The 25415-nt window shown below is 34.6% G+C and overlaps 1 protein-coding gene across 1 annotated transcript; it reads right to left on the bottom strand.

Moving 5' to 3' along the window:
• Window positions 1-5640: 5640 nt before the first annotated feature.
• LOC135692803 (sodium/mannose cotransporter SLC5A10) lies at window positions 5641-25396 on the bottom strand. Its single transcript, XM_065211111.2, has 11 exons — window positions 25196-25396; window positions 22177-22257; window positions 15783-16052; window positions 15190-15295; window positions 12752-12832; window positions 12017-12348; window positions 10255-10472; window positions 9233-9465; window positions 8598-8846; window positions 7760-7966; window positions 5641-7036 (listed from the first exon to the last, which is right to left on the bottom strand). The coding sequence occupies exons 1-11, from the start codon at window positions 25280-25282 to the stop codon at window positions 6816-6818; spliced, it is 2085 nt and encodes a 694-aa protein (XP_065067183.2). The 5' UTR covers window positions 25283-25396; the 3' UTR covers window positions 5641-6815.
• Between the last annotated feature and the right edge of the window lie 19 nt (window positions 25397-25415).

Raw genomic sequence — 25415 nt, 5'->3', positions numbered from 1 at the left:
TCTAAAAACAGGTTGTTTTTCTTGTATATAAACAGAAATAAAAAGAATTGATTTCAGTTTTTAAATGAATGTTAATTTTGGGAAGAAAACATTTTCAGAAAAATAGATTTTCCATAAAAACTAAGGCTATAGGCTTACTAAAATTGTCGATTTTTTTCGAATTTTTGTTACTTCTAAAAACAGGTTGTTTGTCTTGTATATCAACAGAAATAAGGAGAATTGATTTCAGTTTTTAAATGAATGTTAATTTTGGGAAGAAAACATTTTCAGAAAAATAGATTTTCCATAAAAACTAAGGCTATAGGCTTACTAAAATTGTCGAATTTTTTTCGAATTTTTGTTACTTCTAAAAACAGGTTGTTTTTCTTGTATATAAACAGAAATAAAAAGAATTGATTTCAGTTTTTAAATGAATGTTAATTTTGGGAAGAAAACATTTTCAGAAAAATAGATTTTCCATAAAAACTAAGGCTATAGGCTTACTAAAATTGTCGAATTTTTTTCGAATTTTTGTTACTTCTAAAAACAGGTTGTTTGTCTTGTATATCAACAGAAATAAGGAGAATTGATTTCAGTTTTTAAATGAATGTTAATTTTGGGAAGAAAACATTTTCAGAAAAATAGATTTTCCATAAAAACTAAGGCTATAGGCTTACTAAAATTGTCGAATTTTTTTCGAATATTTGTTTCTTCTAAAAACAGGTTGTTTGTCTTATATATAAACAGAAATAAGGAGAATTGATTTCAGTTTTTAAATGAATGTTAATTTTGGGAAGAAGAACATTTTCAGAAAAATAGATTTTCCATAAAAACTAAGGCTATAGGCTTACTAAAATTGTCGAATTTTTTTCGAATATTTGTTTCTTCTAAAAACAGGTTGTTTGTCTTATATATAAACAGAAATAAGGAGAATTGATTTCAGTTTTTAAATGAATGTTAATTTTGGGAAGAAAAACATTTTCAGAAAAATAGATTTTCCATAAAAACTAAGGCTATAGGCTTACTAAAATTGTCGAATCTTTTTCGAATTTTTGTTACTTCTAAAAACAGGTTGTTTGTCTTGTATATCAACAGAAATAAAGAGAATTGATTTCAGTTTTTAAATGAATGTTAATTTTGGGAAGAAAACATTTTCAGCAAAATAGATTTTCCATAAAAACTAAGGCTATAGGCTTACTAAAATTGTCGAATTTTTTTCGAATATTCGTTTTTTCTAAAAACAGGTTGTTTGTCTTGTATATCAACAGAAATAAGGAGAATTGATTTCAGTTTTTAAATGAATGTTAATTTTGGGAAGAAAACATTTTCAGAAAAATAGATTTTCCATAAAAACTAAGGCTATAGGCTTACTAAAATTGTCGAATTTTTTTCGAATTTTTGTTACTTCTAAAAACAGGTTGTTTGTCTTGTATATCAACAGAAATAAAGAGAATTGATTTCAGTTTTTAAATGAATATTAATTTTGGGAAGAAAACATTTTCAGAAAAATAGATTTTCCATAAAAACTAAGGCTATAGGCTTACTAAAATTGTCGAATTTTTTTCTAATATTCGTTTTTTCTAAAAACAGGTTGTTTGTCTTGTATATCAACAGAAATATAGAGAATTGATTTCAGTTTTTAAATGAATGTTAATTTTGGGAAGAAAATATTTTCAGAAAAATAGATTTTCCATAAAAACTAAGGCTATAGGCTTACTAAAATTGTCGAATTTTTTTCGAATTTTTGTTACTTCTAAAAACAGGTTGTTTGTCTTGTATATCAACAGAAATAAGGAGAATTGATTTCAGTTTTTAAATGAATGTTAATTTTGGGAAGAAAACATTTTCAGAAAAATAGATTTTCCATAAAAACTAAGGCTATAGGCTTACTAAAATTGTCGAATTTTTTTCGAATTTTTGTTACTTCTAAAAACAGGTTGTTTGTCTTGTATATAAACAGAAATAAAGAGAATTGATTTCAGTTTTTAAATGAATGTTAATTTTGGGAAGAAAACATTTTCAGAAAAATAGATTTTCCATAAAAACTAAGGCTATAGGCTTACTAAAATTGTCGAATTTTTTTCGAATTTTTTTCGAATTTTTGTTACTTCTAAAAACAGGTTGTTTGTCTTGTATATAAACAGAAATAAAGAGAATTGATTTCAGTTTTTAAATGAATGTTAATTTTGGGAAGAAAACATTTTCAGAAAAATAGATTTTCCATAAAAACTAAGGCTATAGGCTTACTAAAATTGTCGAATTTTTTTCGAATCTCTGTTTCTTCTAAAAACAGGTTGTTTGTCTTGTATATCAACAGAAATAAGGAGAATTTATTTCAGTTTTTAAATGAATGTTAATTTTGGGAAGAAAAACATTTTCAGAAAAATAGATTTTCCATAAAAACTAAGGCTATAGGCTTACTAAAATTGTCGAATTTTTTTCGAATTTTTGTTACTTCTAAAAACAGGTTGTTTTTCTTGTATATAAACAGAAATAAGGAGAATTGATTTCAGTTTTTAAATGAATGTTAATTTTGGGAAGAAAACATTTTCAGAAAAATAGATTTTCCATAAAAACTAAGGCTATAGGCTTACTAAAATTGTCGAATTTTTTTCGAATATTTGTTTCTTCTAAAAACAGGTTGTTTGTCTTATATATAAACAGAAATAAGGAGAATTGATTTCAGTTTTTAAATGAATGTTAATTTTTGAAAAAAAGGCATTGAAATATAGATTTTCCATAAAAACTAAGGCTATAGGCTTACTAAAATTGTCGAATTTTTTTCGAATTTTTGTTACTTCTAAAAACAGGTTGTTTGTCTTGTATATCAACAGAAATAAAGAGAATTGATTTCAGTTTTTAAATGAATGTTAATTTTGGGAAGAAAACATTTTCAGCAAAATAGATTTTCCATAAAAACTAAGGCTATAGGCTTACTAAAATTGTCGAATTTTTTTCGAATATTCGTTTTTTCTAAAAACAGGTTGTTTGTCTTGTATATCAACAGAAATAAGGAGAATTGATTTCAGTTTTTAAATGAATGTTAATTTTGGGAAGAAAACATTTTCAGAAAAATAGATTTTCCATAAAAACTAAGGCTATAGGCTTACTAAAATTGTCGAATTTTTTTCGAATTTTTGTTACTTCTAAAAACAGGTTGTTTGTCTTGTATATCAACAGAAATAAAGAGAATTGATTTCAGTTTTTAAATGAATATTAATTTTGGGAAGAAAACATTTTCAGAAAAATAGATTTTCCATAAAAACTAAGGCTATAGGCTTACTAAAATTGTCGAATTTTTTTCTAATATTCGTTTTTTCTAAAAACAGGTTGTTTGTCTTGTATATCAACAGAAATAAGGAGAATTGATTTCAGTTTTTAAATGAATGTTAATTTTGGGAAGAAAATATTTTCAGAAAAATAGATTTTCCATAAAAACTAAGGCTATAGGCTTACTAAAATTGTCGAATTTTTTTCGAATTTTTGTTACTTCTAAAAACAGGTTGTTTGTCTTGTATATCAACAGAAATAAGGAGAATTGATTTCAGTTTTTAAATGAATGTTAATTTTGGGAAGAAAACATTTTCAGAAAAATAGATTTTCCATAAAAACTAAGGCTATAGGCTTACTAAAATTGTCGAATTTTCTTCGAATTTTTGTTACTTCTAAAAACAGGTTGTTTGTCTGATATATAAACAGAAATAAGGAGAATTGATTTCAGTTTTTAAATGAATGTTAATTTTGGGAAGAAAACATTTTCAGAAAAATAGATTTTCCATAAAAACTAAGGCTATAGGCTTACTAAAATTGTCGAATTTTTTTCGAATATTTGTTTCTTCTAAAAACAGGTTGTTTGTCTTATATATAAACAGAAATAAGGAGAATTGATTTCAGTTTTTAAATGAATGTTAATTTTGGGAAGAAAAACATTTTCAGAAAAATAGATTTTCCATAAAAACTAAGGCTATAGGCTTACTAAAATTGTCGAATTTTTTTCGAATATTTGTTTCTTCTAAAAACAGGTTGTTTGTCTTATATATAAACAGAAATAAGGAGAATTGATTTCAGTTTTTAAATGAATGTTAATTTTGGGAAGAAGAACATTTTCAGAAAAATAGATTTTCCATAAAAACTAAGGCTATAGGCTTAATAAAATTGTCGAATTTTTTTCGAATATTTGTTTCTTCTAAAAACAGGTTGTTTGTCTTATATATAAACAGAAATAAGGAGAATTGATTTCAGTTTTTAAATGAATGTTAATTTTGGGAAGAAAAACATTTTCAGAAAAATAGATTTTCCATAAAAACTAAGGCTATAGGCTTACTAAAATTGTCGAATTTTTTTCGAATTTTTGTTTCTTCTAAAAACAGGTTGTTTTTCTTGTATATAAACAGAAATAAAGAGAATTGATTTCAGTTTTTAAATGAATGTTAATTTTTGAAAAAAAGGCATTGAAATATAGATTTTCGATAAAAAATTAAGGTTATAGGTTTATAAAAATGGTAGAATTTTTTCGAATTTTTGCTCTTGAAACCATGTTATTCGGTTCATATATGAACAAAATTTAAAACAAAATAAAGTTAGTTTGTTAATAAAAGTCGATTTTTGGAAAATATAGCGTTTTTGAAAAAGTTAGGTTTTGATAAAAAAGTAAGGCTATAGGCTTACAAAATTGGGCAATTTATATCAAATTTTTTTCTTCTAAAAACTAATTATTTTGCTTGTATATGAACAAAATTGAGGAGAAATAAATTCAATTTTTGATAAAAGTCGATTGTTGGAAAACATAGTGTCTTTTAGAAAGATAGATTTTCGATAGAAAAGTAGGTTTACAAAAAATGGTCAAATTTTTCCAAACTTTTTCTTCTCAATACACGAGGATTGAATTTTTTAAATAGAAGTTGATTTTTTGGAAAACAGAGCGTTGTTTCAGAAAGGAAAAAGTAGATCTATAGATCTACTTAAGATCTACAAAAATGGCCAAACTTTTTTTAATTCTTTTTTCTAAAAACAGGTTAATTGGCTTGCACACCCTTGCTTCTCTAGAAACGCCCGCTTTGAGTTAGCATGATTAGCTGCCCATTATTACACTTACAAATTGGGTCATCATTTACCCAAGGTTGCCACCTATCCAACCGATTAATATGTTTCTTTTAAAACGTGCATGTAAACATTCGATTATTTCATCCCACCTGCCATATAATGGGCTGAGAGGTGGGATAAATTTGCTCTTTTTACATAGGCCCTTAGAGAGACTACAAAAGAGCAGCCAATTGTACCGTGACAAAAATAAAACAGTATTACAGGGGGAATGTATAAAATGGTAAAACTTTTCACGTTTAGCCAGTTTCTGTTAGAAATTTCTTGCACCTTTTAGAGGCGCTTGCGGCGGTTTGGATCTGCTCAAGAGAGTGATTATCTTTGACCCGTTTAGCCTTTTTTCCACGTCTTCCATGAAAAATTGTTGTATCGCACAAACAGGATAGCTGTCTAAAGGCCTCTCAGTCGAACAGCCAAAAGCTCCTTGTCCATGCTTTCTCGAATTCTCTATTGTTCTGTAGCGTGACCGAGGGTCAAAGTTAGTCGTATTTCCGCTTCTCAGAGCTGAAAACGATTCATAAGAGCAAGTTCGTTAGAGTTATCGAAGGAAATATCCACATGTCTTCAGACAAGATCAAAATTCAACATTTTCATCTACCCAATCACAATGTCCATTACAAAATAGATAACAAAGATCACTAGTTGAATTTTAAAAAAAATCACAAATAAATCGCTAATTAATCAGAATCACAAACTTACATTTTTTACATTTTGAAGCCAATCTGAAAATTTTTAGCTTAAAGTATTTAGATGGGTCTAAATGGATTGGAATTTAACTTTGACTATGTGCATTTGTATGTTTGGTCAAGGATCGCAGGCGCAGGGGGGACTGTGGGGACCTTCAAGGATCGCAGGCGCAGGGGGACTGTGGGGGGCTTTCCCTCGTAAAAATTCAAAATGTACTTAAAACGATACTAAAGATCGTCTGCTCTTGGCTTTTAGTATTTTCAGCCTCAGCCCCAAAAATTGATTGCCCACACAATTGATAACAGTCCAGTGTAGTTCAGCCCTTCACAGACAGGTCGTTATTCGCTGCGTCAACAAATAATGGAAATGGACGGAAGAAAAAAGGACAAATTGATGTAAGCAACTGGTCGTAAACAGGGCTTAAAATTATTTTTAACGTTTTTGCAGAAACTCTACTAGTGGATTTGTGGAAGTAAAGTAGTGACGTCATCCCACTTGAAATTTGGAAGGAATTTCCTTGATTTGCCATCACAATGGACACAAACGTTTGTTGAGGATACAATATATAGAAGGGACAACAAACGAAAATCACAACCCACGTAAAAGAAAAATTTGACAGATTATTTCAAGTGTTTTACATCATGGGCAGCGACAAACTAAGCACGTTGGGCAGGTTATAACGTAATCTTGGGCAGGTTATAACAGATCGCAGAAGAGGTAACCCATAAAAATAAAGTCCATGCCCTAGATATATAAAGGTTAACTGAAAAATATATATAGATGTAATTTTACTAAACTAAAGCTTTGAATAGGCTAAAAGCACAGTTGATCAAATTATAGGTGCCAAACTATCTTATGCAGAACTCAGTGAAATCTATGTTGAATAATAATATAGATAGTATAATGTGTAAGACGTTTAATAGAAGGGAAAAAGCTGTCAGAGTTTCGTATTTAAACAGATAACAATTATCGACAACACCCAAAAAGAAAGCCACGAGAACATGTCAGCATAGCAAAAGCAAAACCTCTTTGGAATCAAGATACGGATGTTAGCGGTAGTAGATCCAGAGGAAGACAAGACAGCATAACAGCAATATTGCCAGCACTCTAAGTGACCATTTGGTGACTGTATTCTGGTCCTCAAATTCTTCAATTTCTTTAAGCTCTTGTTCCCTGTCATATTTCTCTTCTACGGTGGCCATTTTTGATTCGTTGTCAGTTAATACGGCCTTTGAATTGATAACGGAATCCACCGACATTTGTAATTTTTCTGCATGGAAAATATCATAAGGTTAATGATTAAGAAAGAGAAATCTTTCCCGTCAGAGACATAAAATAAATACTAAAATGAAAATTGCGGGTTTCAACAAAGCGACAATTAAATTTCACATAGACTGAAAGAAAAGACGCCTGTCACATAATAGCAACTTCTTGGAAGGGAATTATCTTTAGAAAGCTTTACCATTTTTATATCAAAGGATAATAGGTCGTGGCTATCTGTAAAGGAAAGATTTGCTTCTTTTCTATAAATTCAATCCTTTTTGAAACAAAGAGATCTAAAATTTCAAAACTCTGATACAAATGTTGAACATTTTCTGCACATATGTTTTTCATAGCATGCACTTATCACCCAGAGTTCTAGCTAAGAGCGTTGAAACAATTTACAAGCTTTGTATAAAAGAATAAATGCCATTGGCAGTATCGATGTAGGTCCACTAAACTACAACCCTTGACACACCTGTTGAGACGAAAGCATCTCATGCCAGGCATTATTTCAGCCCACCTATCCCCCCCCCATCCAATTCAAGGTTTTGGTGGGTGTGTTTTTATAGCTGTCATGTTAATAATGAACTGGTAATAGGGTATAAAATGTCAAGATTTCCCGTCTACAACAGTAGATTCCCCAATACCTAGCGAAAGCATTCAAGATTCAAGCTATTGCGAAAACTGAGAAGCCATTGTCGATGGAACAACATATCACATTCATAGTTACCTTCACCCGGTGACCCATAAGCATTCTTCATCTCCAGTCCACCTATGTCCGCATTAACGACATATTCCGCGGTTGATTTTCCACCACGATAACGAGGTTTGTTAAGCGTTGGCCACGTCAAAGCGCCTAGTGCTTCCAAAGGAACGGCTTTGGTAAAGAGGCTAAGAACGACCATTATAACAATACAGCAGACAAAGATAATGATTGCTGTGGGATGAAGTAAAAAATAACAATTAATACAGAGGAATTGTCATTATCCAAAGTTTAATACTAAGCAGTGCTTGGCGAATATGTCTTCAGTTAAAACTCCATTAACATTTGTTCAATCTTTTTATTAGTGTAAATTTTCGAAACTGAATTGAAAGGAATCAATAAGCAAATAGATAAAAAATTCAAGTTAAAATAAGTTCTTATTGTAGCAAATTTAGAATCTACACACCAACTTCAAAGTGAAACTATTTCCAGACGTGTATTTTCTGTGAGCATAGTGGCTATTTGATTGAGCATAGAAAATTTAATGGCTGCAATATGGAGCCAGCCTTCAATATAAAGAATGCCCAGAGAGAAATACAGATATCTTTTACAAAAATGATTTGGGATGTTAATCAAAAATGCTTATGAATTTAGCATCAATTTATGAAAATTAATTAACACAATTTAACTTGAAGTCCGGATAAAAATGTATTGATACAAATAAGTTCAACGTCAAAGCCTCTGCGATAAATTGACTTTGGCAAAATGCCCCTCCCTCCCTCTTCATTAAAGCTCCGTTCTCAATCCAAACTTAAACCAAACAAAGCTGAATACAGCAGGATTTTCTTATGACAGATAAACTCACCATAGTACATGAAGTGCAATTTGACAAAACCAGGGCGATCATCAATTTCTCCACAGTGAGGCTGTGGATAAACGACATCCATAACGAGGCGAGACACACCCAGAATGAGACCGAATATCATGCTTGAAAATGCGCCAACTTCGGTGAGGCCAGGCCATAACATTCCGATGATAAACACAGCACAGGCAGGCGGTGCAAGGTATGATTGAATAGTCTGAAGATATTTAAAAAGTTGTCCACCATGACCGCCTAAAAAACAGGAGTTGAAATTACAATTATTTAAACTCTTGCAGGAAAAGCATGCTAGAATACTTTAAGCTAACCCATCAAGAAAAAGAAATATGTAACGCAGTTTTTGTTACTGGGGAAACATTACTTGCAAGTTGCGACACTGCACCAAATAATGTGGTTATTTGAGATATACAGATGAGAGAAGGAGGACATATACTGATGGCTATTGGAAATAGCATTTTGGTCTTCTCGTGCTTTACAGAGCCATCAGAGAGAGATCACGGCCCTTTCTCAGAAATAAGATTTTTCGCAGCAATGTGACAACCAAGACGTTTTCCTGCCAAAACGCAACAAACAAGTCTGTTTCGTGATCCATTACTTGACATTTGAATGTTTCGACTCACTTGAAACAACAGGAATCCAGAGAAGCCCAATGACGACGAGACAGATAACAACAACTCGACCAACAATCAACTGCTCTTTCTGCGATGCTCTTGGCCTAAAAAGCTTCCATATATCCATAGTAAAAATCGTACTGGAGCTGTTGAATGCGGACGATAACGAGGACATAAGGGCGGCCATCATAACCGCCAACATCAAACCAACTGCACCCGCTGGTAGAATGTCCAGTACCAGCCTAAGAGAAATTATCAGCTTTTTAGGTCACAAAACAAACTGAATTAATATTAGAAAATAATCAAATCAAAAAAAGTTCTGAATTAGTAAAAAGGACGCATAAAGTAAGAGACCGTTTAAAAAGTGTTTTGACTATTTTGTGAGGGGTCAAACTGGAATTGAATCTAGAAGTCTTTTTTGCAACATACGATGCAACAATTCTACACGATATTATCATTTTTCTAAACAGCCTTATCACAGTATATCTTCTTTGTGTGGCAGTAAAACTTTTCGAAATAGTAATATATATATATATTAGAAAATAACAATTTGATCAAACATTCTGCCCAAGTTGAAGAACGATAAAAACCCTGTACGCTCTTAATGCCTCCTTCTAGCTGCTCAATGAAAGTATTGAAACAAAGTAGTGGGTTGAAATATTGCCTAATTTGAAGGACAGAAAACCCTTAAACGCCATATGCTCCAAGCACCCTCTTCAAGCTACAATCCCTGGGAAAAGTCTTTGAAACATCCAGTTGTGTAAATGCTTTTTTGAAAAGGCAAACCGTTTTCGGTAAAAATACCGACACTGTACCACCTCTCCCTCTCCCCCCCCCCCTAAATATGTTGGTTGCAGAGTTTCATAACAATCCATTGGACCACACTGAACCTCTTAACATTGTAGAAAACAACATTGCTCAATTGCAGCGACGGTGATGTGGTATAAAATATTCAGAAATATAAGTGTAGTGTACCAAGATTTTTGGCAGCATTGTAAGAAAAAATCAATTTAAAGCATCAATGGTAATACCTTGGGTAGGCACTGTTTGAACATCCATACTTATTCTGGCAATAAGCATAACAAGCTTCAGGATCCCCACATCCAATATCATCTTTGTACAACACTCTGCTTATCATTCCAGGCATAACCATAATGTACATTGGCAATATCTTTAAAAAGCCCGCTAAAATCGTTCCACCACGTGCGTGAGCAATGTTTTTGGCGCCAAGGGTACGTTGTACAATAACCTGAAAGAATTAAGATCAAACTTACTAAAAGCCTTCAAAAAGTCTTCTCTGTGGCCTTGAATGCTAAAGACATAAACACATAGTCATATGTTTCCTCAACTTGAATTAATTTCACTTAACCACACCATGAAAAAATTTATTGGCCTTGATTTGAAAAGGACATTAAAGGCTGGGTTACAATCAAAAGAATAGCTTTGATTGTAACCCAACACTTGATGTAAGATCGGTATACCTTGATATATCCAAAGCATTTGATAGAGTTTGGCACGAAGCATTTGATAGAGTTTTTCATTTTTAAACTACGTCGCTGTGGTATATCTGGCCAATTATTATCTTTGATTCGAAATTTTCTCACAGACAGAAAACAACGTACAGTGTTGAACGGAAAAGCATCTGATTGGTGGAAAATCTCTGCTGGTGTCCCCCAAGGATCCATACTAGGTCCTTTTTTCTTCTTAGTATATATGGCAAAACGACTAAACATTTCACTAAACATATCATTCAACTTTTGTTTAGTTAAAAGTTTAGTGAAATGTTCAGTCGTTCTGCCACCCTGTTTAGTGTTGTTAAGTCGTGTTGAGTGTTGTTGAGTAAAGTTTGATCCTGGTCAAAAATTTTTAACGTTGTTTAGTGTTGTTTAGCAAATTTTTAGTCGTAATGCCACCAATTAAACATTTGTTGTGATCGCGCAGGCGCTCTAGCTGTGGAAATCCAAAGGTTTTTGTCTGTTTTCGTAGGTTTTCTTGTCTCTACGTCACCCAAAAAGTCTTTATGAGACATCTGAATATCTCGTTGTATTTTTGTAAATTCTTATATCTTTTTCATGGTATCAATTGTATTATTAGTTTAAGTATTAAAGAATTATTATAGGTAATAGGTGCAGGGTTGCAATGTATTTTCATGCTCCTTGCGCCATCGTCTTGTAGGTTATTTGTTCGTAGTCTATTGTAACTTTTAATCGAATTTATATATATATATATAACTGTAAAAACAAATATTTGAAAAACTCTTTAATTATCTCGAGCACAGTAATTTTGAAAATATTTGACATATTTGACAATACGAGTCTGACATGTTTCAGACAAAGATAAGTAAGATACAACATCTGAAAAGTAGACATACCGTAAATCCTCGAATTAGCTCCCTGGGGGCTTATTTATTTTTGATATTTTTGGATGGGGGCTTATTCGAGGTGGGGGCTTATTCAAGGTGGGGGCTTATACCAGGGGGGGCTTGTAAAATTATTGCAGACATTGAAAATACTTTATTAAAAGACCTCGTTTATTTTAGTAGGAATTTCTTTATGAGCATTAAATTAATTACCACTAAAAGTATGAATTGGTTGCTGTAATTCAATAAAACGCCATTGGCAACCTCAGATGGCAAAAATCATCAAATTGAGGAGACCAATTCGAGAATTTACGGTAGCAGTGGGGGCTTATTCGAGGGAGGGGGGCTTATTGACAATTTGTAGTTCTAGGGTGGAGGCTTATTCGAGGGGGGCTTATTCGAGGGGGGGTTTACGGTATATGAGTGTGACAAACCTGATCCGTGCACCAGTACCAGATTCCAGTAACTGGTAAAGAAAACCAAATCCCAATCCAAGGGAATTCACTATCATCAATGGGCCTAAACATGTGCCCCCAGTGTGGGTCGACTTTATAGCAACCAGCAATTGTGGAATTCGTGGCTGTTGACATGTTTTTGGTGAAGCTAGTGAACCCGGCAGCAGTTGTCACAGCTAGCGTTGAAATGGTCGCATTGAGTGTTTTGTTGACTGCTGGCGCGGTTGTGGCTTTCAAAAGTGCGTAGGGCCTGCCGACTGCGTTTGGGTATTGCTCCCACAAAGCACTGATTCCACCAATTTTTGAGAAACCTGGAGGTAATAAGAAATAAAGGAAACAATGACCGATGATTGATCGTAGTGATTGACTGATGATTGACTGCGGCGATTCATTGATGATTGATGGCTGATTAAACGCTAATTACTGGCTGAGGGTTGATTATACCTTGACCGCGATGGCAGATTGGTGGAATTGTATGACTGCTAATTGATTATGATATCGAATTTATTGATTGATCGGTTCAGATGCATGATTGATAATAGAATGATGATGATGACTGATTGAAGATTAATGGTAGTTAGATATGATATTTTGTTTATTGATTGGTAATGATAACTGATAACTGATTAATTGTTGATTGAAAGTGATTTTTGATTACTGATTGATCGTTGAATGATCAATCAACTTTTTATAAATACGAGAGAAGAAACCTACCGACAATAGAGAGTGCGATGGCCCCACAAATCATGATGGTACATTGGAGAACATCAGTATAGATGACAGCAGTAAGTCCACCTTGTGAAAAACAAAAGAGGTGAAGGAGAATATTTTACTTGGTTATAAACAATAAGCTCAGAATATTTGAATAATTTTATTGCAATAATGCATTGACAGAGAAACATACGAATAAAGGCGCAACCAATCGAAATATAATATCGATTTTCTAAGCGGACATTGTCTCATCTCAGAAGTTTCTGAAATTGAATGCAAGGAGGTTGTCACGACGAATCAGCTACTAAAAGCTTAGATATGAAGGAAAAGAACTCCTTGTCTCTTCAGTACGCAGGTTATTAAAACTCTTCTTCGGTATAATATCGAAAACCTACGAACAACAGGGGAGGGAGTGCTACTTGCATATCCATAATTGTTTCTCAGACTCAGGACCTCCGACGAACGGGGGAGGAGGGGGGTAGGAGGGGCCACCTTTTTGAAACAACGGAGCTTTGTTCAACATCTTCTGCTATGATTATTAAAGTTAATTTGAGTGGAAAAGCTGGTCCTGCGTAAAACGTGTGAATAAAGAAAAATCCATGATAGCAGGCTGCTTGGCGGACTCCGAAGGAATTCTTGCGGCGAAAAAATCGATAAAAATGTATGAAATAAGAAACACCGCAATGCGACGAGAATGAGCAACATCAAATACGCGTAAATCAGTGCGAAATTACTTGCTGTAAACTAAAATTGTTTTTAAGGGAAGAAGATGCTTCTGCAAATAAAGGAAAGTAACAAGCTGAAACATCTCGAGTCAGCAGCATAAACATAAGAAATGTTAAATGTGAAATTGAGACAGTAGAAATTCAAAGACCTATTATTAGAAAGATCATTTGTATTCTAGTTTTGACAAGTTCATTCGGATCTTAGACAAGTCTTTGTACAAATGTTGAATTGATCAAGACTTCATGTGGGCGGAGGAAGCATCCAACAAAATTGGGACCTTGATTTACCAAGGTGATAACTTTTATCCTACTTGATTCATCAGAATATGATGCTTAAACCTGTTTTCAGCGACGTATACAAGTTATCGTCCATTTTCCTACTCTCGTTGACGGCAGCGTTGGAGGAATCATAATATTTGGCAAACAAATCTAACAAAATATCACCGACTGAGCATGACCCAAAGAAAGTGAACTGATTAAAATTTTCTATTGGAGAAAGCAAACACAAAGAAAAACCTTTACTGTGACAAAGTCAGGCGGCTTTGTTTCCCACTTTATTTGATAACAAAATTTCGTAACAGGAAACAGGTAATATTCGAGGAAACTGGTCAATCTTTTAGCGTTTTCAATTAAGGTTCAAGCAGTGCTCGCTTGCTTATATAATAAGCGTAGTTTTTCTACTTTGCTCTGAGCGCAGCCTTTGAAAATCGGCAACAAGCTAATTATTGCTGAAGCTTCAAGGTAATATCAAAAACATACAAAGAATCATCTTGCTTTTAGCATGGTGGGCCCCATACCCTTCCTCCCAATCCGGTAATTCACCATGCAGTCCCTGCGATCTGAACAATCGACTTTAAAGTTAAGAGCTGGATAAGACTGAGATACAAAAGGTAAATTACAAAGTGGCTGTATACATTCTTTTTATAAGAACAATTTTATAAGAATAAGAGGCCTCGAAACTGGTCAAAAGTTTAGAAAAAATTCAATTTTGAACAAAGTTGTTTTAAACCCTCTTAAAAATCTGAGCCCTTTAAACCCTTCCCCTTAAAAAGGATATGTCACTCACTTAGTGGGCAAATGAGGCCTGTAAACCTCTCTAGAGCACATTACGCACCGCGCAGTCATTGGGCTATAGCCCCTCCACTTTTTGCAATAATATGTTTGAAAACTTTTTGGAAAGTTTACTCTAACTTTGCTCTAACGCAACATTGGATAGTATACTCCTAAGAAGTAGCAGTTCCTCTTGACTGGGAACCCTTTTGGTTCATTTTCTCGGTGTTTTTATTTATGTTTCATTATCCCCAAGCTAATTTTATCTATTTTTATAGCTATTGATATCTTCTCTGAACCAGACTGTTTATAAAACTTCAGTAGAAATAAGCAAGTATTTTCTAAAAGGGGCATTTTCTGGCGTTCTACAGGCATTTCAGCCATCCCGCATTTAGACTGGTGCGCGGTCCCTGGAGCACACTAGCTGGCCACTGCACTGCTTACACCCTATTAATTCAAGAGTAATTTAAGAACACCTCAAGAACAATCCACCTTCAATTTTTTGAAAGAATTCAAGAACAGCCAGCCTGAACTACAATTGACCAGTTCTTATAAAAAAAGAGTGTGCTAATGCTTATATAAAACAAAAGATCCAAAATTGAAAAATTGAAGAAAAATAAAGGAAATATTTTTGATTCCAATGGTTTTAGATACTTTAGTACATACCAAGTAACGTATAGATCGCAGTAATAGCAAGAATAACAGCCGAGGACACGTAGATGTTCCAGCCCATTGCCTCTTTCATGAACACACCCCCGGCATACATGTCAACCTAAGGTGAAACAACAGAATTGAAATTAGACCCATATTACAACATGGCTACAATATTTGCAGAACGAATCTTCATTAGAATCCTGAATTAAGATCATTCCACATCCTATATGATTTTTATAAAAATACTTTGTTAGGCAAAATTTATTGATACGTTTTTCTCCTTGGGTTGAAAGTATAATTGTCTTCAATTTCTCTTTTCACAAATTAAGCACAACCATTTGCTAGGTACATCATTTGCTAAAGACAAGAGTTTGTGACACGTGCGGTGCCAATTGGACTTCCTCGCCTTGCCATTTAACAAAAATTGGCGAAAAAACTTCTAGCAACCAAACCACAATGTTCCAAATTTCTGTTCAATCTCAGAATCGATAAAGAACCCTGGATTACTAAAGCAAGAAATTCAAACGATTGGCCTGAACCAAGCCGTTCCCATAAATTCATGTTTTTTGTAATTAGCAGAAATGCGATAAGTTTTCTGCACTTACAGAAATTTTGGTCGTCACGTAGCTGAGTAACGACACAATGGTCATATAAGCACGCATGTATTTGCTCTGAAAACGCTTCTTCAAATATTCAGGCATGGTGAAAATTTTTGATCTCAGATAAACAGGAACGAAGAAGAAGCCGAGAAGAAGCAGAATCCATGATGCTTGCCATTCGTATGCCACAACACCAATTCCTGTTGCTGCCCCTGAGCCAGCTAGGCCAATGAAATGCTCACTACCAATGTTACTTGCAAACAAGCTGCCACCAACCTAGGAAAATAAATATGTGGTGACGTCATTAGTTTAAAAACAAGAGCTATGTCATATTCTTTCTTAAATTTTGAAATAAATTTATTGCTAGGAAAGCCAGAGTAGACTAGGGTTAAAATGTGACAACATAAAAGTTTGTTTCAGTACCTAAATTTACCGAGTGGCCTCATTTTTATTTAAAGATGTTTAATTGGTTTTGGTTTGGTTTACGGAATTAAGAACCAAGACCAAATTACAGTGTCTTCAAAGGTACAGGGAATGCATCCGTTTGGCTGTAGCTCACCCAATATTATTCAGATCCGATAATTATCATACTTTTGTCTATTATACTTTGCTTCTCAGATAACATGATTGAAATACAAAAATTGAATGATAGATTATTGTGATTCATCACTTTTCAACATTAAGCGATTGCAAACAGTATATGGAGACCAAAATTTCTATAAAGATGTAATTTCTGCAAGTAGGTGCGAGACCTTAAGTACAATCCCGGACAAAAATAATCGAGAATATCCAGAGAAAGTTGATATTTTCTCTTTCCTTTGGAAATAACTTCCTCCTTCCCCAATTCAATGTTGAATGCATGAATTTGAAGGAAAATGATACTTTACAATCCAATTTGAAGGGAAAATGACAGAACAACAAATCTAACATTGATTCGGGGGGATGGGGGTCCGTATTTACAGAGGCAACGTAAAGTAGAAAATTGCAAAAATTGCATTTTGTCTCGACAATTTTGTCCGGGATGACCTCTAGAAGAAAACTCAGACTTTCCGATAATCATTCTCGCTCAGTTGGTCACTCAGATTTAGTTTTTAAGTCTGTTCATATAATACCATTTTCAAATACGGTACCATGTTATACCAAGTTAGCCTTGCTTTTTTTAGGGAGAACTTATATGCTACGAAATGAAAATGGTATCGTGGAAATGAATAAGATTTGAATACGTATTGAAAAAGAGGCTGCCTTTTGCTTTAAACATTGGACTCCTCTTTCTCCAGTTCGTCTTATCGAGACTGCATATCAATTCTTCATTTTGGGATATGTTCCTACTATATATTGTTCACGATTTCCAACTCCTCATCAAGTACGTAGAAGCAAGGGGTAGGTGTGGAAGGGGGGATGTTACACCCTCTAATCTTTGAAATTCTTTGAATTTGTAGGAAAATTTGAGAGTAATCAGAACCTTGTAATGTGAGTGCCTGTTTACGTCGGATCTTCTCAATCACGATAAATCACGATAAACAAGTTGCAACTTGCAAACTCGTATCACTGTCTCAGCAGAGGACGGGGGGTTCTTTCAGAGAATTTCTAAGGAGGAAAGATCTCAGATCTCAGAAATTGCACGAAGTAGCATTACGTAGCAGTACGTACTGTGGTAAAATAAAGGATTTATTGTAAATTTATTATCAGGTACTGTGCTTTAGGAATTTTAGATTGAATTTTTAATTGGGGATAACTGAATTCGCATTCACTTAATTCTAGTATAAACAGGGTAAACAAAACAGTACAGTAATATCTAATTGATAAGATTGATAACATGTGAGTTTACAGGAAATGGAAAGCGGATACCAGGATTGCATTTGACCTCATAATATCAGTGATGTCACACGGTGTCCATACGATTTTCTGGAGAGGGGCTCCTTAAGTTATAAAACTTAGTAGAAATTCCTGGCGCGCCTGAGTAGTTTTCTTGCCATGTACGGGTGGCTTGTCGGAAAATTGACAGACTTGTCGGCAAACAAAGGATGGCTCACCCACTTTGTACCAACTTTGTCTGCAAATTGGACCTGAGCACCCCCTAGGCACAATAGCCAGACACGGACTGTCTGAGCTCCAGCAAAACCAGAATTAATTAAAAATCTGTAGCTAAGCAAAACCACACAAGAACAATAACTAGCACAACTTCTGTCCGGGCCGTCGCGAGGCAAGCCTCGTTGGGGAGTGTGGACTACAAACACTGATCTATAAAAAATACTGGATTGAGCTTCCTATTGTCTTGAAACACCAAAGTTTGAAGCCCATTCAATTTCTAAAGGAAGAGGGCCCCAAACAATAGCGGGAAGCCATTCCTCAAAACCAATACTTCAACGATATGGATATGCAAGAGCTGCAATGCTGTGTGTATGATTGCTGAAAAAGGACAAGGCCAAAGCAGCTGAATCATTCCAATTGTGATAGAGAAGGCCGTCTCCTCGCATGGGCTGTTCTGGGGCCCTTTTCTCGGACGGCGACACTCTTGTCACATAAGAAGCTCGATCCTGTCGGTCACAAACCTCTGCAATACATTTTGTCAATCTAACTCTGTATATAATTCAGAACTGTCATTTCTATATGATAATAACGGGACTTTCCTGATAGTTTTGTCAAATCTCTAAATCGGGACAGGCAAATGGTGATTCCTCTCCATGGTTGCCGCCGAAGAAGGAGGAAATTTTCGAATTTTGATGCTTCTAGTTTCCTGGAAAATAAACTCTTTTAGGCAAATTTTACTAAAGCAATCCTCCTAATCCTATTGAAAATTACTATTTTTTGCAAACATTTTTTACAGCAGATAAAAACAACAATTTCCCCGTGGTCTTGAAAAATACCAGGTTGTCAGTTACTTCTAATGCTAGGTAAGAAGCAGCACTGGTTGTCAATTTAGATCCCTCTTTCCATCTTAGCATGCCTTTTAATTGTTAAAAAAAATCTGGAGCTCATAGTGAATTGCAGTTGACGCTTCTACTGAGAAACTTAAGGAGAAATGGACACAAGGCACAATTCTACCTAAAGAGGGCCTGGATTTTTAGATTTATTGCCAACAAGCAATCTTCAAATCTACAAATCATTAGTTTGTTTACCTTCATTCATATCAAGGAATATCATATTTAACCAACGGAGCAACTACCTTTGCTCGATCCTTTATTGATTTTATGACATGAAGGTCTCTGGAATACCTAAAACGTTTCTTCCACCAAGTGGATTTTACCTGAAATTTGCTATTGAGATACTATTGGACACCCCCCCCCCACAACCCCCGGTCGCGACGCCCCTGACATCTGTACAAGTGGATTAAAAAGTATCCAATTCCGCAGTTTCCACACAACCAACCGGAAGAAGAATTTGAAGGAGAATCAAAATCACAGCGACATTGTCGCGGCAGCCGAAAAACAGACATTGAGAAAAATTAAAGTGTTTTGTAGTAAAAAAGAAGTCAAAAACCGATTCTTTGCAGTTTGCGTAACTTATGATTTTCTGCAAATCATCGCCCAAGGACAGCAGAGTCAACATAGAGAGAACTTAAACAAATAATGAGCTTGTTCTAGCAGTAGTTTCAAATTTCATAAAAACCATTGATTGAATTTGGCAGTTAACATTATTCCTAGAGAAATTCAACCACAGACAGCACGAACACAAGACCTAATTTAAAACTTTTTCACTACCTGGCTAGGCAAGAACTGCAGATCATATTATGGATAAAGAGGGCTAAACTTCTTTTTTGGGGGGGGGGGCTAGATATACTAAAAAGCAAAAAACATTTTTTCTGAAATTATTGAGGGGGCTGAGCCCCCCCCCCCCCAGCCTCCCTCCTTTTAAAGTACCTGGCTATGGATGTTGGAGTTCTTTAAAACACTGACAATGTCTTCCTACGTTGGTCAATCTTATTAGCAGTATGAAAAATGTAAAGGAAAGATTTGAGAAATAAGCTCGCTTATATTTTACTGTGTTTATTTTTGTCAATTATAGCCTTTCATAAATTTCTCAAAGAAAAAGAGACATTCGAATTTCAAACATTTAAGACCATTTGACATAATTTCAGTGGCCAATATTCTACGCAGAACTGTCACAAGAAATAAATGCAATTGATGATTCGAATCAACCCACTTCTTGAACAAGTCCACCTCTTCAGCATTGAATCCTTCTATACAACAACACCCCCCCCCATTGTAGTGTCTTAAACACCACCCTTTTCCTTAAGAAGATTAAGTAGTGACTTAGCTCTCCTCTCAAATAAGCTCCCTCTTGAAACCCTCCATCCTTTAGCACTGAATTTTGAATGGTCCCCTAGGGCTTATTGGAAATATTACTGAACACGTTTGCATAATGGTATCAGATCATTAAGTTTTCAAGGGCCTAAAATCTGGAATTCACTCCCGGAATCAATAAAGACAGCAGAAAATACTAGACAATTTAAGAATTTGATCAAAACTTGGTTCCTTGAAAACAAGTGCGCGAGCTCGTTCTGCAGTAAATGAACTCTCTTATGCAATTCTTGAAATTGCTTCATGTTAGTCTTAATTAGTGTATATTCACTATTGTAAAACTAACATTAAATAATCTACAATACAATACAATATGTACATCCCTTGAAACTGCTTTACAGTATTTCAGTACTTCTTTACATTTGGTAAAAACATCCTAACATGTAGCTTTCATCATTAAAACAAAAGTTTCTTAAACATGCCAAGCTGTGAAGCTATCTAAATTTTAAGAAACTTTTAGCCTAAATGTTCTCATCAAAATGTCTAACATGCTCGAAAATAAAAAACTGGCCTGCTTTTGATTACTGAATCAGCCACCTTATGGAAGTCAACAAGATAAACTTGAACTTCAATAAGTGCAAACACAATCATATTCAGCAAAGTTTGGAAGTAGGGGCTAGCACAAGAGCTTGTGCCACTAGATTTTAAATTCTGTAATCAAAATATTAATACAAACATTAGTGGTCCCTAACAGAAAAGACTTTGGTTATAACGTTACACCTTGTTTGAAAACAGGGTTGGTGACCTCAGGACTTTTGATGGGGCGTGTGCGATATCGCGCGAGCGTGCAGGCACGCGCCCGAGGTTATATTTGAGAGCGATTAGTCGCGCGACCAGTGACATCGAATGCTTGTTTCCACTACTCCGTTTTGGTATGTCTCCGTATTCCGATCATTCGGTTTTCTTTATTCTTGAGCCGTTCGCATTGCTGGCTTTTTTAAATAGTTGGCTTTTATTAGCTATGCTTGGCTTTTTCATACCTCTTTTATGCCAACATTGTAAATAAAGAGTTAATAATAATAATAATAAAAATAATAAATAGTTGCTCCGGCCCACACCGTTTTGGCCAGAACGAAAACGACGGTTTTCCCATTACTCTGTTTTGTCCTTTTTCATATCTTCTGTTCGAGCTCATCTTGAAACTGAAGATGAGCGAACTCGTTTTTAATTGACTCTGTTTTCGATTTTCTCCGTAAAACTCCGTTCGTTTTTAAATAACTCTGTTCTCTAATGACTTCGTTTTCGCTGTTTCCATATGATTCATTTTAAACAACTCTGTTTTCGGTTGATAACTTTGAGCATCATTATCGAATGTCTCTGTTTTTGAGCGTAACAATGGGAACCCAAAATCAGAAACGATTCATTCAGCTCCGTTTTCCTACGAAATTGGAGTAATAGGAACAGGGCCTGATTTCCAGTGGACTAACACATTATTAATTGCCTCTTTGCCATTTTCTGGTTACGGGACCTTCTTTTTGTTTTATTTGCTAAAGCTATTTTTGTCTGTTTTTTCCTTAAATTTTGCTAAACAGAATTGAAACTTCGTCACGTTTCTAAAGTCACTGAAACCTCTTTATGTCGCACAGTACCCTTCACGATAACTTGAGGGAAACATGAAACATAACTATGCAATGTGTAGCATTCAGTTCATTTGTTAAAAGTTTTGTTATGTTTAATGATTCAATGGAAAAACTTAATTGCTGTGTTAAAAAAATAAATTTAATTGGCGCCCCCCACTCTTATCACGAGAGTTTTTGGCCGCGCGCGTTGATTTCTTAATGTGAAAGCCTGTGACCTCAAATTCTTGTAGGCCCCAAATTAAATGAAAATTACTGTTTACCTTGTTTACATCATAAAGTGCTTGATACTATAAAAACAAACTGTACTTGTATGTGGCAAAGCCTCAAAATCAGAGATCATATTATACCTTGTCTTTTTTGGAAGGTTAGGGTAATCTCAAAATAACCTCCTAAACAAATGCTCTTGTGTCCCTCTGCACAAGAAAATTGACAAATTCAAAAATCCTAGTTCTGTAGATACTGTCATTCCAAGAACATCTGCCAGATTTATTTGCAAAAGTAAAAAGTATATTTACTTACAGCCCACCATAACATGGACCTTCCAGCCAAGAAATATGATTCTGCTGTCTCCTCCTTTTTGCCCTGTTTCCAAAACTTTGACTGAAAAAGAATTCATTCACAGCATTGACATGATTTCACAACTAACACCCTAAAACATACTTTTTTGTAAAAAAGATTGAAGTTTGTTACAAAAAACAAGAGGTTGTCTGTTGTTAGAAACATATTTTATGGATTTCCAATAATTAAAAGGCAGACTACCTGTGCAGATATCATATTAATGGGTCTATTATAGTTTTACAATTACAACATATGTCAGATCAAAAAAGGCAAGATAGCAGCAAAAATGGCCTTGTTAGGAAGATATAAAACCCCTTCTAATAGACCAACTTATGACTGCATAAATACAGCGGATCTCATTTCATGACTAAGGAAACATCAACATTGGTCTTTTAGCTTTAACAAAGTGAGAGTTGAAAGAAAAAAGCTTACTCAAAAAGAAGACAGTTTCAAAAGTTTCATGAGCAGCCTTGCTTCAAAACCAGGGAAGATTTGTGACAACTTAACACCAATAATAGGACATGTTTAAACTTAATAATTCTCTATTTCTGAAGCATAAGCAAAGTGGCATATTATTTTGATGGATAAAGATATATATGTCCTAGCCTGTACTGGTTTGCACAGAGATTCATTTGTTTGCAGCCTAAAACCTCAAGAAATGGTTTCTAAGTAACACTCTCAAGTTTAAAAAATCTTTCTTAACAATGGTTCAGGCAGTAAAAGGTGTCTTTGTTGAGCATCTATTATGTCTAGTCTTACTGTATTGATTTGCAAATAAAATACATTATCTTTCTATCCATGCGCATTATTCAGTAGTCACGATATGAATTTATTTGGAAACAATCTTTTTATCCCAAACAAGACATATGTAGCAGCAGAAATAGATCAACTGAACTTATTAGATCAATTAAATGGATTTATACAATTTTTAAGTCAAATGAATAAAAAGAGTATGTTGAAAGTTGGGTTAAGCCATTTTTGTTGGTTCTCGGCATACTTATCATACTTAAAATCACAAAAGAATGGTTTAAAAGGACAAAAATGGCTGATCCTTTTCCTACATTTTGAGTTGGATTTGGCAAGATTAGTGTCACAAGAACATCCTTATGCTAATCAGGGATTACAAATTGACAAGTTAGTTTGAAAGAACTATTAAAGACTACTGTCAGTGAATGATTAAAGATTTAAGAAATTCCACTACACTGAGTATTCCATAGCAATCTTCTTGTAACAAAACAAAGAAAGGTTTGTAACTTTTGGACAGGTTAAAATGCATGCGCTACATTTAATAGCTATATTTACAACACTATTGCCCCATGCAATCATGACAGGCAATTTTAATTTCAGATTTAAAAAAATGGTTAATATATATACAACACTATTGCCCCATGCAATCATGACAGGCAATTTTAATTTCAGATTTAAAAAAATGGTTAATATATATACAAAAAATCAAGGACTCATTTTTAAGGATGAAATAATTAAGAAAAATGAAAGTTCGGGTCTGAATAAGAAAGTTCTGCTATTCCATTTTAAAAGAATACAAAAGGCACCTGGATTGAAACTTATGCAGTCTGAGCCCTTAAAAAAATTGCAATAACAACCTTTTTTAGTAACTATATACTGTTTAAATAAATGCAAAATGCCAAGATCCTGTAAATTGGAGCTTTGCAGAGGAAGCCTTGTGTGGTCCTTTTACTTTTAGGCTTTGTCCAGAATAGTGTTGCCACGTGTAGATATTTCAATCTACTTAGAGGATTTTCAGAACCGGAACATATTTTTCGTCAGCATAAAAATCTATTATAGCATCGATTTTAAAGTTGAATTGATTTTATGTTACCCGATCTATACGGCGTCTTTAAATTGACTTTCCCTGGAAATTGTTCATACAAGCATGCTTGAACGTGGGTAGAAAAGTAGGTATATTTGTAAAAATTGAAGGATTTGTGGGTAAAATCGACGCTGAAATGCGTAGGGAAAAACGATGAGTCAAGTCTGGAAACACCGGCCAGGAACCATTTGTGACTAGTTTCAGCTCTAGATTTTACTTCCTACTGCCTAATAACTTTGCGGAATAATGATTCCTCTCTTTAGAGACACGCCATTTGATGATTGATTCAAAACATAGAGATGTGATGACGTAAAAACATAGGCCATTGCGTGTTTTGGTCATGGTGCCCTAACTCGTTTCAAATATGCAGAATAAAACGATTCGCAGAATGATACAGGAAAGTATGAAACAACAAATGCTTCCATACCAGATGGTAATTATCTGAGAAATAAACGATGATTTTGAACGAAACGGGTGGTTGAAAAGCCAATACGCCCGAGGATGGAGTCTAGGTTTGCGGGTTGCCAAGAAATGGGAATGGCGTGGGTGTGTTCAATAAACGTGGATCTTACCACGGGAGGCCAATCTCGGTGCGCAATGCCCGCCTAACAGAGGGCTCAAATTACAAAACGAGATGTGCTGAAAGGAGGAGACGTAAAGTAATTTCTTTTATGCTACTTCACAGCAGTTTTCAATGGGCATATTGAGTACAACAGAGTCAGCTTGAAGTACGACCTTTGAACGGGCAACGGCTATCTTTCCAGCACAACTGGTTGGGATGGCTCTCGAAACGTGAAAAGTGAACCCCAAGTGCTGTAATCAATTGTCAAAATGTTCAAAGAAATAGATGATAACTTGAATTCATGATAAAATCAATTCAAAAGGATATTTGGGTCCGTGAACCCCTAAAACCAGCCGTGACCGCCTTCTCCCGAAGTTAATAAACAAAAGCGACACGTCAATGACTCCTTTGACTTTGTGTTCATAAAACAGAAACATCGCTAACCAACATCTATTTCATTACTCAAACCTACCCATATCATTCAAACAACATCTTTCCCATCAAATAAACAACCATGATTTAAAAACATTTTAAAATAACTTTGTGCGACACAAGACAGAAAGCTTGCAAAATAGTGGCGGACTTACCCATATCCCAAGCCCAATACAAAGACAGAAATAACATCCGATTGCCACCCAGTCATAGGCTCCAACTTTTGGCTCAAATTTAGTCATTTTTAAGCCGTTTTCTCGACTCTCTCCGTTACTTTTCACGTGTTGATTACCAACTGAAAAAGGAACTGCCACCCGAGCACCCAAAAGACAACAGATTTCAGAATCGGCAACTGCAGCCAAGCTAAAATACCGA

This window comes from Rhopilema esculentum, chromosome 3 (assembly GCF_057945365.1).
Source record: "Rhopilema esculentum isolate cy_ngs chromosome 3, ASM5794536v1, whole genome shotgun sequence".
Lineage (NCBI taxonomy): Eukaryota > Metazoa > Cnidaria > Scyphozoa > Rhizostomeae > Rhizostomatidae > Rhopilema > Rhopilema esculentum.
The sequence above is the reverse complement of the archived record's forward strand: the minus strand, read 5'-3'. Positions and strand labels throughout refer to the sequence as shown.